Raw genomic sequence first — 18544 nt, forward strand, 5'->3', positions numbered from 1 at the left:
GGCCCAGTCGTCTAAGGCGCCGCGATTTGCTGAGCAGATTTGCGTTCCTTGGGCACGCCAGAAACATATGATTGTGGGTTCAAATCCCGGTTCGCCCCAATTATGTTTTTAGGTTTGTCAGCACCATACCCATGCTTGTGGGTTTCACCGAAGTGGTAAACGTCTGAGACCTGCATCACTTCGGGCTTTCCTCCCACATTAAGCTGACACGCCGAGATATAACTGGAATACTGTTTAAAGCGACGTTAAACCCAACTTACTCACTATAGTGGGGTGCTGATAAGCCCTCATCAAACAACTTATGATAAGTCGATACGGATGTCATTGGCGATATTACATACATCATATCAATCCGTATCTCACAACAGGTGACGTGCACGTGACGTCTGAAGGAACATGGGGGCCAGAATTTCACAGTACACAGTAATGAGCAGAGTGGAGTGTGAATTTTCAAGTTCATACTTGTCTGCCAATTTATGTTGGGGTGTGGGACATGGGTGGCCCAGTCCTCTAAGGCGCCGCGATTTGCTGAGCAGATTTGCGTTCCTTGGGCACGCCAGAAACATATGATTGTGGGTTCAAATCCCGGTTCGCCCCAATTATGTTTTTAGGTTTGTCAGCACCATACCCATGCTCGTGGGTTTCACCGAAGTGGTAAACGTCTGAGACCTGCATCACTTTGGGCTTTCCTCCCACATTAAGCTGACAAGCCGAGATATAACTGAATACTGTTAAAAGCGACGTTAAACCCAACTTACTCACTATAGTGGGGTGCTGATAAGCCCTCATCAAACAACTTATGATAAGTCAATGATGGAGAATAGGATTTATATCAATCTTAGTGCTAAGATGCTTCATAGGAAGCTGAGATGAGCTTTGTGTTGGGGATTGAGATAGGGTGTAACTAGTCTTATCATGGTAGTCTGTGAAGACAGGACAGGAATAGGTACCGTAGATTCTAAGCACTGATACAGTACTTCGACCTGGTGTGGTGTTGACAAGAGAGACTATTTCTGGATGGACGTGGCTTAGAAAAACATCAGGGCCCCATTCCACATGGGGGCACGGGTGGCCCAGTTGTCTTCGGCGCTGCGATGCACTGTGCAGAGTTGCGTCCCTTTGGCACGCCAGAAAACTATGATTGTGGGTTCGAATCCCGGTTCGCCTCGATTGTGTTTCTGGGTTTGTCAGCACCAAACCCATGCTCTGCATCACTTTGGGCTTTCCTCCCACATTAAGCTGACATGCTGTGATATAACTGGAATACTGTTAAAAGCGGCGTTAAACCCAACTAATTCACTCACTCACTCACTCACTCACTCACTCACTTACTTTACCCATTCCACATACGATCTTAGCGCTAACTCCCATACTTTAACATTGATCTACAGCATTCATATACTAAGATTGAATGTGCAAAGATTCCAGCAGATCTTAGCAGCTAAGGGGCTCAACTCTGCATATGACATCAGCTTCGTGAACTTGGTCACGTGTCCCTTATGGTGTAAAGTTCAAACCCAGCCTGTTTTCTTGTGAATATGGATCGCAAATCTACAACAGATTCTGAAACACATACTTAGCTGTTACATTTTAACTAAAGCAATGGCACCAGCTGGTCAAGGAGTGGAGCGAATTCTCTCGATCAAATATCCAGGAATGAAGGGATATTCTGGCTACAGAACAAATCATTTTATTCATACAAATAAAAGCTTTCTTGTCACGTTGACAGTCAGTGTAGGAGGACAAGTGAATCTTGAGGCACAGATATCTGTCACCATACGTGAAAAACTATGACATAAATGAAAAGAACATTGTTTCTTGTTCCTCAAGGGCAGTTTAGGTTTTATTATTTTGCAAACTTTACAAAGTTTTTATTGAGTAGGAAGACTAGGAAGAAGTTTTAAACTTTAATGAGTTCACTGTTTTGTTAACAATGCATACATGTACACCGATGGATAAATTAGCATCAGTTTTGAAAGCTTTTACAGGGGGGACGCCTTATAGTCAGGGTCGCTTTATAGACGGCGAAATGCGGTATCTACCGGTAGTGTAGTGTCTTATAATAATCTAATATCATACAATGGGTGTGGATGTTTAGAATAATAATAGTTCTTGTTTTGAATTGTGCAGTTTTTTAAAGTTTTGGATAGATGCATTGAAGAAACTAATCGCTAATGCAGTACAACAATGCCAGTAGAAGTTGACAATTGTTTTGTTAGATTATTATTAGATAATTTCGATTATTGCCATCATCTCTTCTTGAAAAGAGAATGAAGAAGGAGTCATATGCAGTCTTTTTTTTATTTATGAAAGAAGAGATATTTTGGCGCACAAAACAGAAACACAACCAAAGAAAGCCTGATGATTCATTAATGTGGACAGTGAAATTTTTTTTTTGGCAAAATGTTAAATGCTGCAGGCTTTGTCTTGAGACTCAAACCATTTTCAAGAAAAGGTGTATACTATATTGATATTCAAATAAATTTTCAACAGTTTTTGAATTAACTTTTACAGTCAAAATAATTCATAACCTTGAATCAGGATTTATGCTGGTGTTTTCTGTGGAAAGGGTTAAATTGCCAAGGCATACCACTAATTTGGGTTTAATCAAGTGCAGTCCTCTGCTTCCGAGTCATTGCAGCAGATCGCCCAAACACCAGGTTAACTCTGACTCACGAAGTAGGGAGCTGGCCCCTAACATCTGATGGTGTTACCGTAAATCATTCATGTGAAGACCACTTTCTTTCCTAAGCGTTGGGGCGGTTAGGTATCCTAGTGGTTAAAATGTTCACTTATCACGCCAAAGACCTGGGTTCGATTTCCCAATATGTGAAGGACATTTCTGAGGTCGCCTGCCGTGATATTGCTGGAATATTGCTAAAATTGTCTGAAACTATACCCACTCACTCACTCATTTACTCACTCACTCACTCACCCACACTTGCTGTAAAAGGTGAAGTCCTATGCTTGTTATAAGAGACAACTAACAGGATTGGCTGGTCAGGCTCGCTGTCCCAACCACCCAAGTCTCTCTCTCACTCACTCACTCCTTCACTCACTCACTCACTCACTCACTCATAAGAGCTGACTAGTGACTGGCTGGTGTCATTGTAGCAGTAATTTATCCATTCATGAGTGAGTGTAGTCAAAAACATCTACCTATGTCACTGATCCCTGCAAATAATTGAGTCGGACCAGGCAAACCAGTGACTGAAAGCATGAGCAGAGATGCCACTGAGTCTGACCACACGATCCACTTTTGCCAGCTCTCATGACAAACATGGGATACTGGGGACCTATTTTTCTGTAGTATCAGCACAGGGACTGCCTCGATCTGACAAATCTTCTCCAACAGGGGGAATTAAAAACATCAAGACCAGAGAATAATCAAAGAATAAATGTGCATATGGTTCCGGCATCTTTCAACAGTATCATCATGGATACCCTTCAGAATAGATCCAGTATAGGCAAACCATTATTGGGTACACATTTACACAAGGGCAACCAGATGTTAGCACATATGACTTTGGTACTCAGTACTGGGTTCCATTTGACAAGCAATCATAGCTCTATGACTTTTGTGACTGTCTCTTTGAGGGTGGTCAGGTAGCCTAGTGGTTAAAGCGTTCGCTCCTCACGCTGAAGACCTGGGTTCGATTCCCGACATGGGTACAATGTGTGAAGCCGATTTCTGGTGTCCCCCGCCGTGATGTTGCAGGAATATTGCTTAAAGCAGCGTAAAACCATACTCACTCACTCACTCACTGTCTCTTTGACTGATGTGACTGTCATCTCAAAATGAAAATGAAAAATTTCAAATTATTCAACTTTTGTTCAATGATGAACATGGTATGCAAGGTGGCCCTGTGGTTATGCTGGTGCTTGTGCTTAACTGGGTTCAGTTCCCAAAATTGGTACAATGAATAAAGCACATTCTTGATACAGCTAAAATTGGTATAAAACACAATTCATTCACTCACTCTCTTCATCATAAACTTTTCTGCTCAAATAGAAAAGAAATGTTAATTCCATAAACTCAATGGAACACTCGTGAAACACTCTATGTAACCAATTAATGAAATCTGTTAACTATCATTTTTCAAGATATCAGTTGTTGACTTACCCTTTCCTAAAATTTCCACAGCTATTTGCCCTTTACGCCAAATGGAATCTGTTTTGGCAGAAAATCTAGGCTGGTTATTCTCATGCATTGACAATCTATAATTAAAGTGTAGATGTGAAACCTACAAGCATGGTAACTGTGCTGGCAAACCAAGAACCACAGATAGGATCTGGTAGCCCAGGGACACAAGAGGCGCCTTAGACATGTGTGCCATCAACCCTATATTGTTATGTACTATTAGCCTGTGTGATACTTCTTGGGAATTTCAGTGAGAGAGTGAGTGAGTGAGTTTGGTTTAACGCCGCTTTTAACAGTATTCCAGTTATATAATGGCATGTCAACTTAATGTGGGAGGAAAGCGGAGCCCGAAGTGATGCAGGTCTCAGACATTTACCACTTCGGTGAAACCCATGAGCACAGGTATGGTGCTGACAAACCTAGAAACATAATCGTGGGGAACCGGGATTCGAACCCACAATCATAGGTTTCTGGCGTTGCCAAGGGACGCAACTCTGCATAGCGAATCGCGGTGGCTTAGATGACTGGGCCACCTGTGCCCCCCTTGGGTATTTGAAGCAATGATTAATTTAGATGTATCTTGAGAATAATTAACAATGACAATAGTTAAAAGTATGTTGAAAGACATTCTGGTTTGTAAAGTTAACTGGCCTTTTCATCCATCGTAAAAAATATACATCTTGGTAATCTTTGTTGTTCACTTTACTTTTGAAAGAAAAAACGTCATGTCATATCAAACAAGAAACAAAGAAATATTTATGTTTTATCATTGTATCTGTTGCAGAAAGATATTCACATCAAACCAAGGTTTACAACTATTTATGATTTATGTAATGTTGTAATATTCATAATCTGCAGTAACAGAATTTATTTGTTCGCTGATCTTTAGCCATTGTTGACATGTCAGAAATACAGCAAGATGTTACTTTTTATAATCTGCTTTAGCAGAATTTAGTTTTTCTCTGATCGTATTGCCTTTGTTAGCAATGTCAGAAATTCAGCTAGACATTACTTTTTAAATAATTACAAAAACAAAGTTTGAAATCTGGTCAAATTCAAAGAAATAATTTGATCAAATGACTTTAGTCTTAATTGAAAGTTGACAGCTGACTGGAAATGTTTCCAATGCATTGTTTGATCGGGAACATTTCCCCCCCTAAATGTCTTTGTTTGAAAAATACTTGATTTTTTTAATCAAAAGCTGACTCACTAATCTGTGCAAGCTGAGGTCATTTAGAGGAATGTCCCCCAAACCATGGTCCTGTTTCCAACATCATAATCAATATTCAAATCTTAATTAACGGATAATGAGGATATGCATTGATTTTTGACTGGCCATCATAAAGACTTGGCAAGTGATTAAGAACTTTTGTCATATTTGTGAAAAGAATTTCCATTTGACTAATTGTAATCAACATTTTATGTTTGAAATCTTTTGAAAGGTTAAGTGCGTGAAATCATTTAGGAAACAATTTCATAAGCTTTTAGTCAAATTTGAGAAAATGTGTGAAAAAATATTGTTTAGCTCACCTTGCCTTTGTCCATGTGACTATATCAGTTTTCTGTACTGCTTTAGACTCTCCTCCAATGTTACTTTGCCATCTTTAAGGCACAATTAACTCTTTTTTTTGCCAATTATACATGATTGTTGGGTTTTGATTTTGATTTTTTAGCACTATATTCATGCCAAGGTAATGTTCTTTTTAATAAAATAAATGTATTTAAATCCTAATCTTCAATGAAGAAAATAAATTTATGAATCAACAAAAAAGCACTCCTTTGTTAGACTATCTATGGTATGTGTATAGTGTAATGTTACCAAATATAGGTGAGCTTCAGTACCAAACAAACCAATAGTACTAAAATGATGATTGGATGGATGCAATGTTTAAGACCACCAGGATATTAGATACACTGTAATGTTGCTAATCAGAGTGGAAAGACCAGGGCCTTTGAACAGCTGGTGTCATCACTGATTTTCTATTCTTGTCATCACTATTTTTCCGATTATGCCCAATGGAATCTGTTTCGGCAGATAATCAAGCCATTATCTATCTGGAGCCACTTGCACAAAACGATCTTAGCTCTAAGACTATTGTAAACCTATGTTAAAGTATGGGAGTTAAGATCATCTTAACGCTAAGATCGCTTTGTGCAAGTGGGCCCTGTTGTTAATAATTTGTTTTTTATTTATGCTGAAGATTAGGTTTTGCCCAAAATACTATTATCAATTTCTCATGCAAAGTCTTCTTTCTTGAACTAATCTGAAAGACCAACTTCAATAAAACTATTATTGATATGATTTTGAAGTTTGTTTGAACATTTAAACTACAAATACTTCTTTTTTTTCAAAGCTCCCAAAATAATGTGTGTGGAAGTTTAAAAGGTCAAAACACCCTAAGGGTCATGCTCGCCACAAGAAATAAAACAATTAACCCTGTGTCCAAATATTTACCAAGGGTCTAAAAGAATGGGATGGACTGACAAAGATTTTTCAAATGCTGGATCCCCCGGAGTTATATCAGGTCAAACCATAGGGGAATCTCCCTGGCACCAGGATAGAGAGATAGGATTTCTCAGGACTCTGCATTGCCCCAAGGAACATTAATCAATAATCTAGGGCCTCCCTGTCATCAAATATTTAAAATATTAGCAGATAGCTGCAAAGGCAGACTGTATAATGAAATAGACAACTGTAACGGAAGTTGCATCTAAGTGGTGTATAGACAAGTTGTTCAGTCAGTTTAAAGCTGTTGATGTCAAAGTGTTTCATTCAGGATAATGGGGGTTGCATTGAAGCCTGCATTGAAGCAGGCATATTTCCCATCCTTCAATCATAGAAATACAGAGAAATATAGATGTTGTCGGCATTAAATGTGATACGGAAGGAGGGTCACATTTGTTATCTTTCAAGGGAAACTTGGCTCAATAAAAATTGGCTGTCGAAACAAGTTTGATTGGAATCATCTAATACCACTTTTTCTGTTTGCGAACTGACATTTTATTATGAATAGCAATGTTACCATTAACGATTATGCTATTTGCATACAAACTGTCACTTTCACACGGGGCAATACCCCCCCTTGACCTATGCTTGTAGTAAGAGGAGTCTTAGTAGACCGGTTTGCCAGGCTCAGTGACTTGGTTGAAAGCATGACATCGTTTCTCTTCAGCACTGGTTTGTGTGGTCCAGGCCTGATCATTAAAAGGCTGCTTTCTTCACTATCAAATATGATATTAGATCACAATTGTAGGTGACTCGTAAAGATCTGGATTAGAATAGGGTCTTAAGCAACCCATCCTTCCTGTAAAAGGCAACTATTCTTGTCGTAAGAGGCAACTAACGGGATCGGGTGGTCAGGCTTGCTGACTTGGTTGATGTATGTCATCGTATTCCAATTGCACGGATCAATGCTCTTGCTATCAGCCACTGGTTTATCTGGCTCAGGATGCTGTGATAGCAGGGACAGTGCTAACTTTGGTGCATAACGACCTCATCTGACACACCTGATCTCACTCACTCACTCACTCACTCACTCACTCACTCACTCACAAATATATCATTATGAAAACAATTCTTTGATTTGACTGATGAATTTCTTTTGACCAGCTAAAGCATTGATATTCGCACCAGACTCTTACACTCAGTCAGTATCTTTCAGGTTCAACTGAAAATTCGAAATTTCAGACAGCACTGACATGTTATCCATCAGATCAGACTGTCCCTGTTCTGTGGTGGTATGTGTCCATTTTGACCGATGTCCCAGGGCAATTACCAAGTTATATCGTCAGTCAGGGTTAATTACCGATAATAGTCAATGACAAGTTGAAGGACGACTCAGAGGGGAAAAACTGTCGGATTCCGTCTGTGGCAAACAATGGCTACTGGTTTGAATATCTGAATGCTTCAATATTTGATCACATTATCGAAGACCTTCTAGGCAGACTGTAGGCTGATTGGTCCAAAGGGGGGATAATTGGCCTCAGAGTATTCACACATTCGAGGCAAGAGGATTTTTTCGGTAGTCATTCAGGAATTACAGTGCATCATAACGTTTGAATTGTTGGAGTTGGTCATGGAAAACCAATTACTAACAGAGCGTTGTTGGTGATTTCAGTTTCAGAACATATGCATAATTTCATGCATTTCAATGACTTTGTGCAGCGTTGATCAACTTTAAACTGACAGGATATATAAATACAGCTTTAAAAAAGTTAAGCACCTTCTTTATATTCATATATTCTGAATTTAAATGTATGTTTTGAAAATATAAACATTTGGCACTGGCTGCGTTCTGAGAAAAGTGTTTGTCAAAGATACTGACAATACCTGCTAAAACATTGGTGCAAGCTTACTGTGGACATGTTTTTTGCCAGATGGTCATGTTTGATGGAAGGCAGCAGAGGAAACAGCTAATAGTGTCATCAGTTAATATTGCCATGGAATAATTAGTCTTTGCAGTTCTTATAATTAAGATTTTGGGATAATATTGATCGATTTTGAGGTTTGAGTGTAGATCACACATTCAGTGGAAGCTGTGTCCTGAACCTTTAACCCTGATGTCAGATACAGTGGAACCTGGTTAGTATGGAAACCTCACCTCCAAACAATCTTTTTGGGACTGTATCTGTATATGTACTTCTGGAAACAATATGTACTGTGCACCAGTGATTCCTTATTCCCAGAATCTGCCATTCAGAATGGTTTCTTAGGAAATGTTACCATCTGGATCATTTAGTTGTTTGTTGTTTAACCCGCACTCAGCAATATTCCAACTGTATGACGATGGTCTGTAAATAATCAAATGTGGACCAGACAATCCAGTGATTGACATCATGGCATCAATCTATGCAATTGGGATCGGTGACATGCATCAACCAAGTCAGCGAGGTTGACCACCCAATCCCGACAGTCGCCTCTTACGACAAACATGGGTTGCTGAAGACCCGTTCTAACCTGGACATAATGTTAATATTAAGAAGATTTCACTGTAGATGAATTCTAGTTCTGTTTGATTGCCTGTCATCATTTGAATGTCTTGTCTATTTTCTTCCCCAACCACTGGCTTCCTTAAAGACCACCTCCGTGGTCTAATGGTAGAGCGTCCGCCCAGAGAGCAGAAGGTCCGGGTTTCAATCCCCGACCGCGTCATACCAAAAGACGTTAAAAGATGGTACTTGTTGTTACCCTGTCTGGCGCTCGGCATTAAGGGGCTAAAACAAGGACTGGTCGGCTCGGAGTCAGTATACTGTGTCTGAGTGGGTTATCAGTGAGTATTGGCATCAGTCCAGACTAGTACAAGTAGCCACACACACACACACACACAAACACACACATGCATGCACGTCACTATATAAGTGCGATAATCTTGGATGCTACGTTAAACCCCATTTCACCTCACCTCTCTTGCTTCCTTAAATCTTGTGTGAAATTTGGTATTCAAATGTCACCAGTATCTGAATCATTATCTGTTGATGTATATGATGTTGATGCAAGCGGATGTATACAACATACACGTGGACATCTTGACTATATCGACATTGTCTATATCACATCTTTAGAAATAGACATGCGTTAATTGCATCATGTGTCACAGCTGGGTGATATTGACATTTGTATCATAAGAGGCCAATGACACAATGGATCTGTAGCAGATGTAGCAGAAATGGATTTCTTGCATTGTGTATGGAATGTTTCATATCTTGGTAGTGATTGATTCCTGGCAAGCATCTGTTGTTCATTTCGCTATGTACGACACATCGTCCCTGGCAGAGGCAAATTGTCCCAAGGGCTGTGTACTTCTCTGAATATTTCTAATAATTTTCACTCTAATACAATTTAGCACAATGGCTTACTGTTGTGTTGTGCATTTTTACTTAGATTGGATTTTTTTTATCATTAGCAGAAAATTCTTAGTTATCGATGTTTGAATTTTATTCATGAATGGAACTTAAAAAAGTTTATTCTCCTCAATGATGACAGTCCCATTCTGGATAGAATTGTCTTCGATAGGGATTGGATGATTTGATCTGTGACTTAGGTGATTGTGAGTCCTCATGCACTGATGGTGTGGATTGTTGAAGGTTCATGCTTTCAATCACTGGGTTGCCTGGACTAGACTCCTTTAAATTCAGGTCATCGTGATAAAGCTGGATTATTGCTGACTGGCATAAAACAATATTCATTCACACGCGAAATGATTAGACCTTGTAGACAGCCTATAGATACTAATATGTTTATTTAATATTTTCTTTTTATGACTGAAATATTTTTCATTATATTACAAGCAAATTCATTCTTTTTATTTCCATTGAGACATTTAGCCAAAATTCCTAACTGCTAGGATGGGCTCTCAATAATTATGTAGAGATTAAAGATATGTATGTTATGATTCCCTGGGTAGTGATAACGGTTTTCCTAATTTTCAGCAGCACTTTCTGAAAATGTCCGTGCAGTGAAGTGTAATAACTTTTCTACAATCGATTGAATCCTCTTTCTATGTTGTCCTTGTAAATCTCCAATTTTCTTCAGTTTGGCAACCTCTGCTACTCAAAGCATCTCAACCAATCCGATCTCTTTATTTCAGTCTGAAGTGTACAATTACCACAGTTTTGTAACATATTTGATGGAAGGCAGAAACTGCCTCATGAATATGCAGATGAAAATACAAGTTTAATTTCATGAGGTTGTGGCTTTTTGATGAAACTTGTATCTTGTTTGTGTAGGTCTAATGCATAGCTCAGACAGGGCCAATTATTTTCCAACACGCAAATGTGCGAGTCTTTTTCCTTTTCAATTTGCTGTCGGATCCGCAATAAACACCTGAGGCCAGGATTCAAAGTTATTAAGGCTGGGAAGAGTTGTGTCCCTTGGTGTGTGGCACTGGGTTGTGGTGATGGCAAAGACGATTGAAACAATGTTATTTTTGTACGTTTTTTTTTCTAAATGTGTGAAAAGTTATTTCTCATATCAAACGAAATGTGAAAAAAGCATATATCACACATGAAATGCATGCTCAATTAATCTGCACAAACTGCATGATAGATCAGATATTGACGTTCAAAAACAGCCTAAGTTTTTGTTGGAATAAAATGTACATGAATAAGCTTGTAGATAAGTCAGCAAGTTAATATCATTTTTGTGTTAATACTTTTAAAAAATGAACATTAACAAAAGGTAAAAATATGATAAAGATTTCATTATCTCTGCTTACGTCAGTAAACAGCCATTTTATACTGTTCAACATGTGTTACACTGGCAGATGAGTGATATAAATCATGTGATATACGCAACAGACTGAGTGAAATGTACATGCCATTGACAAGTTTTGTTAGTATACACATATTATACAGAGATACTGAACAATAAAACAGACACATTATGTGTTGGTATTTGAATGTGAGATAGGGAGATTTTGTTTCTATTTTTTAAAGAATTCTTAATAATGAGGAATTGTCATCGTTGCCATGGTTCCAGGTACCTAGATAATTTTCCGAACCATTTAGTATTTACACACATGCTATTCAAATTCGATGTTTATAGTTTTCTATGGGTATTCAGTCTATTTTTTATCCCATGGGTGGAGTCTACTGGCATTTATAAACCAATAATAACCAATTTCTTTTAAAACATCCTCAAAATGCTGTTTAAGGTGACAATCTAAGCTTTACCGTTTTCACTGCTGCAGAATTCATGTTAATATAATGCCTGCATTCGATTGGCAAATAAATAAAGATTGTCTGTTTCAGACTCAATTCAGACCTCCCTTATATATCTTGAATTTTGCTGTGTGCGATGTTGAACAACAAACAAACAACATTATGTTGCAGTAAAACCTCTTTGTACACATATTTCAAAGACATATGACCAAAATTTTAGTTTTATCAATTTCATCACAATGCCATTTACAACTTATTTAAGATATATAACATAATCCGAATTGGAAAGATTGTCAATCAACACTTTCATGAAAGTTTTGTTTGTTTGTGGGTTTGTTTATTTGTTGTTTAACGCTGGACTAAGCAATATTCCATCTCTATGACGGCGGTCTGTAAAAAATCAAGTCTGGACCTGACAATCCTGTGACTGACATCATGAGCATCGATCCACACAATTAGGATACAATGACATGCATCAGTGAGACTGACCACCTGATTCTGTTAGTCACCACTTACACTGTATAGCTCTTGCACTTGTTATCAACATGGTTATGGAATTATTTTTTTTTAAAATCCATCCGACGGACAAAATGTTTCACTATCCCCAAAAAAATAATAATATCTGTCATATAGGGATTTTCACCTGAGTGACATCCAGCTTGAAAAGAATAGTGATCAGGAGGTCATCTGTGGTGATCAGGAGGTCACCTGTGGTGAACAGGAGGTCATCTGTGGTGATCAGGAGGTCACATGTGGTGATCGGGAGGTCATCTGTGGTGATCGGGAGGTCACCTGTGGTGATCAGGAGGTCATCTGTGGTGATCAGGAGGTCATCTGTGGTGATCAGGAGGTCATCTGTGTTGATCTGGAGGTCATCTGTTGTGATCAGGAGGTCATCTGTGGTGATCAGGGCCCTCTTGCACAAAGCAATCTTAGCACTACGACTATTGTAAGCCTATGTTAAAGTATGGGAGTTACAATCATCTTAGCGCTAAGATGGCTTTGTGCAAGTGGCCCCAGGAGGTCTTCTGTGGTGATCAGGAGGTCATCTGTGGTGATCAGGAGGTCATTGGTGTTTTTGTGTCCCAATGCTGTGTACATTGATCATGCTGTCAATACTTTGTCTCTGGTCGAGATGTGATTTCTAAAACAGTAACTGTTATCTCCCTGATTGTTATGTAATACAACATTATTTATGTGTCATGTTAGACAAGATACTATAGTTGTTTACTTCTGTTGTTGTCTACATCAGTCAAAATGTTCTTGTTTGTTTGTTCCAGATCTATACAGATTGGGCCAACCATTATTTGGAGAAGGCTCGCAATAAACGGTTTATTGCCGATCTGCAGCAAGACATCACGGATGGGGTGTTGCTGGCAGATGTCATTGAGGCAGTCAGTAAGTATAGCACCATCTTTGGTCCTTTATTCTTAAAAGTGACATTACCTTGTTACCATGGTAACGGCTCTTCAGGGCAGGTTTGAACGTGGGAGAAAAACTCATGTCATTGTTTTTGAGCCTCTATGTTTTCATCAAACATACAAACCAAACCTATTTGCATTTTTTTATTCACACCTACACCAACGGTATTTGTTTGTCATGGTGGATGTCTTTGTGAAAAGTTGTCTTTAACCTACATTCAGAACAGCCAGCCAAACACGGATAATATCAGGAAATCTTAACTTGCATTATGTAAAGGTGAGGGTAGATGAAATGCGGTTTAATACCACCATCAAGATTATTGCATTTATATATGCATGCACATGTGTGTGGCTAGTTGTGCCAGTTTTATAGTACTTGCCCACTGAGATACCATGCGTCAATTTAACATGGACACAATTCAGACACATTTATACTCAAGGTTTCATCCCAAAACAACAACAAACAATGTTGCCAAACAACAATTACCGTAATTTAACACTCTGCACACTAACGTCAAACCCATTTGACAGAGGTGTCACTTCCCGTGCATCTGATGTCAAACCCATTCGTCAGGTGAATAGCATAACGACACCCCAAAATAAAACCTGCCATATCTATTTATCAAGAAGGCATTGCGTAACATTTAAATTACGTATGACATGTATAAATGCTCAGCTTGCTCAATATCAAAACTTTCAGTAGTTTATTTACCTCAAAAAGAAAATATTGCGATTTAAAAATGTTTCGGCCAAACTTCGCGGCACACAACTACAAGAAACGGCCATTGTTGACTTTTGGCACTTCACGTTGAGCGGCATAACATATTTTGGTTTCATGTGACCAGAGGATCAAACTAAACCATAGAGGTGTCTTGACATGAAAAAGAAGAAAGAAATAACATGCAAATCGTGTTCTTTTATGTTCAAGCTGCATTTCATGAACCAGTTTGAAGCAAAATTATTTACAATTAATCTATCTTTTGATGATGGTAAATCTTGAGGTCTCATTTTTAAACACCTTACATGTGTTTTTGTTCACATTGTGACTTCTGTATACTGTGCACCCCTATTATTAAATGTTGGAATGGGCGGTCGGGTAGCCTAATGGTTAAAGTGTTCGATTGTCACGCCGAAGACCCGGGTTCGATTCCCGACATGTGTGAAATCCATTTCTGGTGTCCCCCGCCGTGATATTGCTGGAATATTGCTATATCACATCCTCTCTGACCATGATCCTGGTTTGTCGCACCATATCGTACCACGTACTGTTCCAAGCAGCGTTAATCCCAACTCATTTACACAGATAAAGTTCAGAATAATAGACAGAGAGGATAAAATGAACTGTACTCCGGGAAGGGGCTGTAAAATCCTTAGTGAAATGTGTATCCGGCTAAACCAAATTTTTTATCTTGAAATCACATGATAACATCTTATAAGAGAAATAATTACATAAATAATACAATTATTCATTAAAAATCATTATAGTTTCATATATTCCTGTTCACATTAGATCAGATCTTAGCTTGCCTCTAATACATGCATTAACTAATCCTGTGCATACTTGGTGGAGCGATTCCAAGAACAACTAACCCTCATTTACATGAGTTCATTGTTGAGATGAGAGAGCACCTAAAGGGACATAACTCTAGCATCCTTACCCTGAGATAAATAATGGCTGATTTGAACATTATTTTACCTTTTGAATCACATGCTATATAATTGAAGCGAGCCAACTGTCACTTTAAGCCTACCTCTTGTAGAGTGGTTATGGTGTTTGATTTGTCAATATCAACAAGTTATCAACTGTGAAACATTTCAAACCTGAAAATAGGCACATTTACCAAAATTCTGAGTTTTTAATAAATAGGTCAACAGATGCATGTAAAATATATTTTTCGTAGATCAACAAATCGGCATATTTGAGAAAAAAATAAAATAGAAGCTAAATAGTATCTTGAAACTACTAACGGAGAAATGGGTTAAATAAAACCTTGAACATGAATAGGCTATAATGTTAAAAATAAATATACAACCACCACGAAATAAACAACGAAATGAATACTGGTCCCTGAGGCATGTGTTTCTTTCTGGTGTTTATTTCAGTTGTATATCTCAGTTAAAGATGCCTGGCTCATATTACAGGTCAGTTTCATGCTTGTCCTCAAGGCTGAGGTCAAGGCCAAAGATGTGTACATACCACAGTGAACTTTTGATATTTAAATTAATTTTGATATAATTTCTCGAGTATAATAGAATTAAATGGTGACAAAAATGTTAAAATTTGAAAAGTATTGAAGTATTATAGTATTTAAAGTTTCATGGAGGTGCATTAACTGTAACCACAAAAAGAATAATTGATAGAAGAAGAAGAAGAAGAAGAAGAGGAATTATTGTACATAAACACCCACAGGGGGCAGGGTACAAAACATGAACATGCCTAATTAAAAACATTGACATACACAATAGAATACAAATATTGCTATGATCATATTGCTAGAAAGGTGATGCAGATTTTCCTTGATATGATATATTTTTACTGTATGGATTTACTGTTTTCAAAGGTGAAAAATATCACTCTGGCGATGTTTTTTTTTTTTTAACGAACCATCATCGCAAGAATTAAAGAATGAAATTTATATGTTATATTGATGCAATTTTTCAAATTTGATATTTATCACACTGGATTAATACATCCCATTTATACATACAACAATCGCCCTCTTTTTATGACTGCCCCCTGACCAACTTCTGGACCAGTCTGCAACCTTTCTCAGCTCTTCTATAGATAAGATGAGATAATATTTATTGCAGGAATCATTCCATTACAAAACAGTACAATATTTAAATGACAACACATTATGATTCATACATACACATTTACAGACGTACACAAATGCATATTTGTAAACACAAAGAAAAGATTTAATAATAACATATAAGAATGAACATTTTCTTGACAGTTCATAAGGCCTTGTGCGTATAATACACGAATAAATAAGTCTTGTGTACATTGATCAATCGGAAGGGGTGCTAATTGGTATTGTTCACTTGCCAATATATTAACAAATATTGCCATGGGCGCTTATTACGTCGAATACGGTAACCCAAAGTAATAACTTATTATTTTGTATTGATACTTTGTGTTGTTATCCTGACTTCTAATGTATCTGTTAATATAGTTTATAGAATAGTGTCACTGTTTCTACTTGCACTGTTTGCACAATAAACTCTTGTATCTTTGTAACATTGTGGACTGAAAGAAGTTAGCAGAGCATAAATAGAACACTACCATACAACTAGTCTGTCTTACAGACCCTGATACAAATATATATCAAATACAGCCCATGCAAGTCTATAATGTTTGGCAAGTCTAGATCACTGCAGTATCTGAAAATGAAGAGAGTCACTGGGCTCCTTTTTATTATATTTTTATTAAGATAACTGAACAACTGTTTTTTTTTATGTACAATATGTTCATTTCAGAGACTATATGTTAGTCTACCATACAACACCAACTTGGTTTGTACAGCTCTGATTTCAGGATCTGATAGTGCTAAACTGTCTAGACAAGAACACTGCAATGTATACCTTTGATGGTGTTGTAAATTTCACTTCCTAAACGGCAAGGTTCTTGTCATCTGGACCAGGTCCTACAGCATTGAAACTATGCCTCCTTGTAAGCAGTCCTCAATAATGGTCATGTGAAATGATAAGATAAGATAAGATAATATTTATTGCAGAATCGTTCCATTACGGGACAGATGCAATTTTAAGAGACAAAACATTATGATCAATATAAACATATATACAGACATACATAATTTACATTCCTGTAGACACAAACAAAATAATCAATATTATATATGTGATGATATTCTTTTTTATACATAAAATTGTCAACGGTTGATTATGGAGGGGTATTTATTGTTTGAAATTATAGATGTGGAAACAAATGCAGTTGATATTGACTGCTTCATTATTTGATAGGATGTATTGAAATAATTTATCTTCATGACTGTGGACATTTACATTTACATTTTGTCTAGATAATTTTCCAAAGAGTATATTTCTTTCTCGAGTGTGTTTAATACAGTGAAGTAAGTAATGTTTTTCGTTATCAATGATTGAACATGTAGAGCATAGCCTCTGATGTAGTGGGGTTGGTGGCTTTGTGTGTCTTCCAAGTTCAATATTTAATTTATGGTTACTTAATCTTAGTTTAGAAAAGTGAACTCGATATTTTTTTACTTTACAGTGACTGAGATAAGGTTCTAATTTTATTTCATTTTTAACTATCCTATATGTCCTAAGTTTGTTTCCTGTGCCTCTTGTTGTATTTACATCTTGGAGAGATTCCTTGAAGAGGGAGTTGAATTTAGATTTGATTGTCTCTTTAAATATCGGTGATAGGAAAGCTGAAATGCTCAAATTGTGTTTTCCTAAGAACAGATTTAGCTGGTAAACCCATCCTAATCGTTTTTTCACCAAATATGTACTTTCTGTAAAAGCGTTCTGAAGTATTATGTTTTTGGAAGAACAGACATGGTGATAAAAATTTGCTATTTTGATTAATACTGTGTAGATAAGGGGGTAGAGTCCTAGTTCAGCTCGGCTTGCCCAGTTATGTGTTGTTTTGTTGACACCTAATATGGATTTACAAAATTTGAGCTGCAGTTTTTCGGGGATAAATGAATCACAGTTGTTCAGTAGGATTGATTCTACACCCCAGATTTCACTATTATATAAAATTACTGGCTCGATTAGTGTCTTAAATAGTTTGCAAGCAAGAGCTATTGGTATATCTTGGTTAAAAATGGTGGACTGAAGCTTGTGGTAGGCCCCTAGGCCTTTTTTCAAAAGAGGTTTAGCGCTGTTTTTAAGTTTACCATTTGCTTCGAAGCGTATTCCTAAATAGTTATAACTATTTGTAACTAGTATTTTTGTATCACCCATGGTCCAAGTATTCTTTTCTTCTGTTTTAATTGATTGTCCAAACACTACAACATTTGTTTTATCACTATTAATCTTTAGGTTATTTGTGGCACAAAATACGTTTAGTCCATCAAGTAACACTTGTAGTTTTGGGGGGGAATCGGCAAATAGAACTAAATCATCGGCAAACAACAAATGACAAATGTTGAAACCATTGAGTGTTATATTATTGCTATCAGATTTGATATAATGTGGAAGGTCATTGAGGAATATATTAAATAATGTGGGAGACAAAATGCACCCTTGTCGTACTCCAATGTTGGATTTAAAGGATTGTGAAATGCCCTTGTCAGTTTTCACTTTATAAGAGATATCACTGTATAGTGATGAT

At 37.4% G+C, this 18544-nt stretch overlaps 1 protein-coding gene across 13 annotated transcripts in view; it reads left to right on the forward strand.

The window, feature by feature from the left end:
* The window catches only part of LOC139473941 (neuron navigator 2-like), a 733750-nt gene that overhangs the window by 435286 nt on the left and 279920 nt on the right, over positions 1-18544 (forward strand). For all 13 annotated transcript variants that reach the window (XM_071256769.1, XM_071256765.1, XM_071256766.1 and 10 more), the window contains exon 2: positions 13081-13198. In XM_071256769.1, coding sequence (XP_071112870.1) covers positions 13081-13198 — 118 coding nt within the window. The remainder of the gene's footprint in view (positions 1-13080; positions 13199-18544) is intronic.

Source organism: Haliotis cracherodii, unplaced genomic scaffold (assembly GCF_022045235.1).
Source record: "Haliotis cracherodii isolate W230 unplaced genomic scaffold, xgHalCrac1.p SCAF_3, whole genome shotgun sequence".
NCBI classification, from domain to species: domain Eukaryota; kingdom Metazoa; phylum Mollusca; class Gastropoda; order Lepetellida; family Haliotidae; genus Haliotis; species Haliotis cracherodii.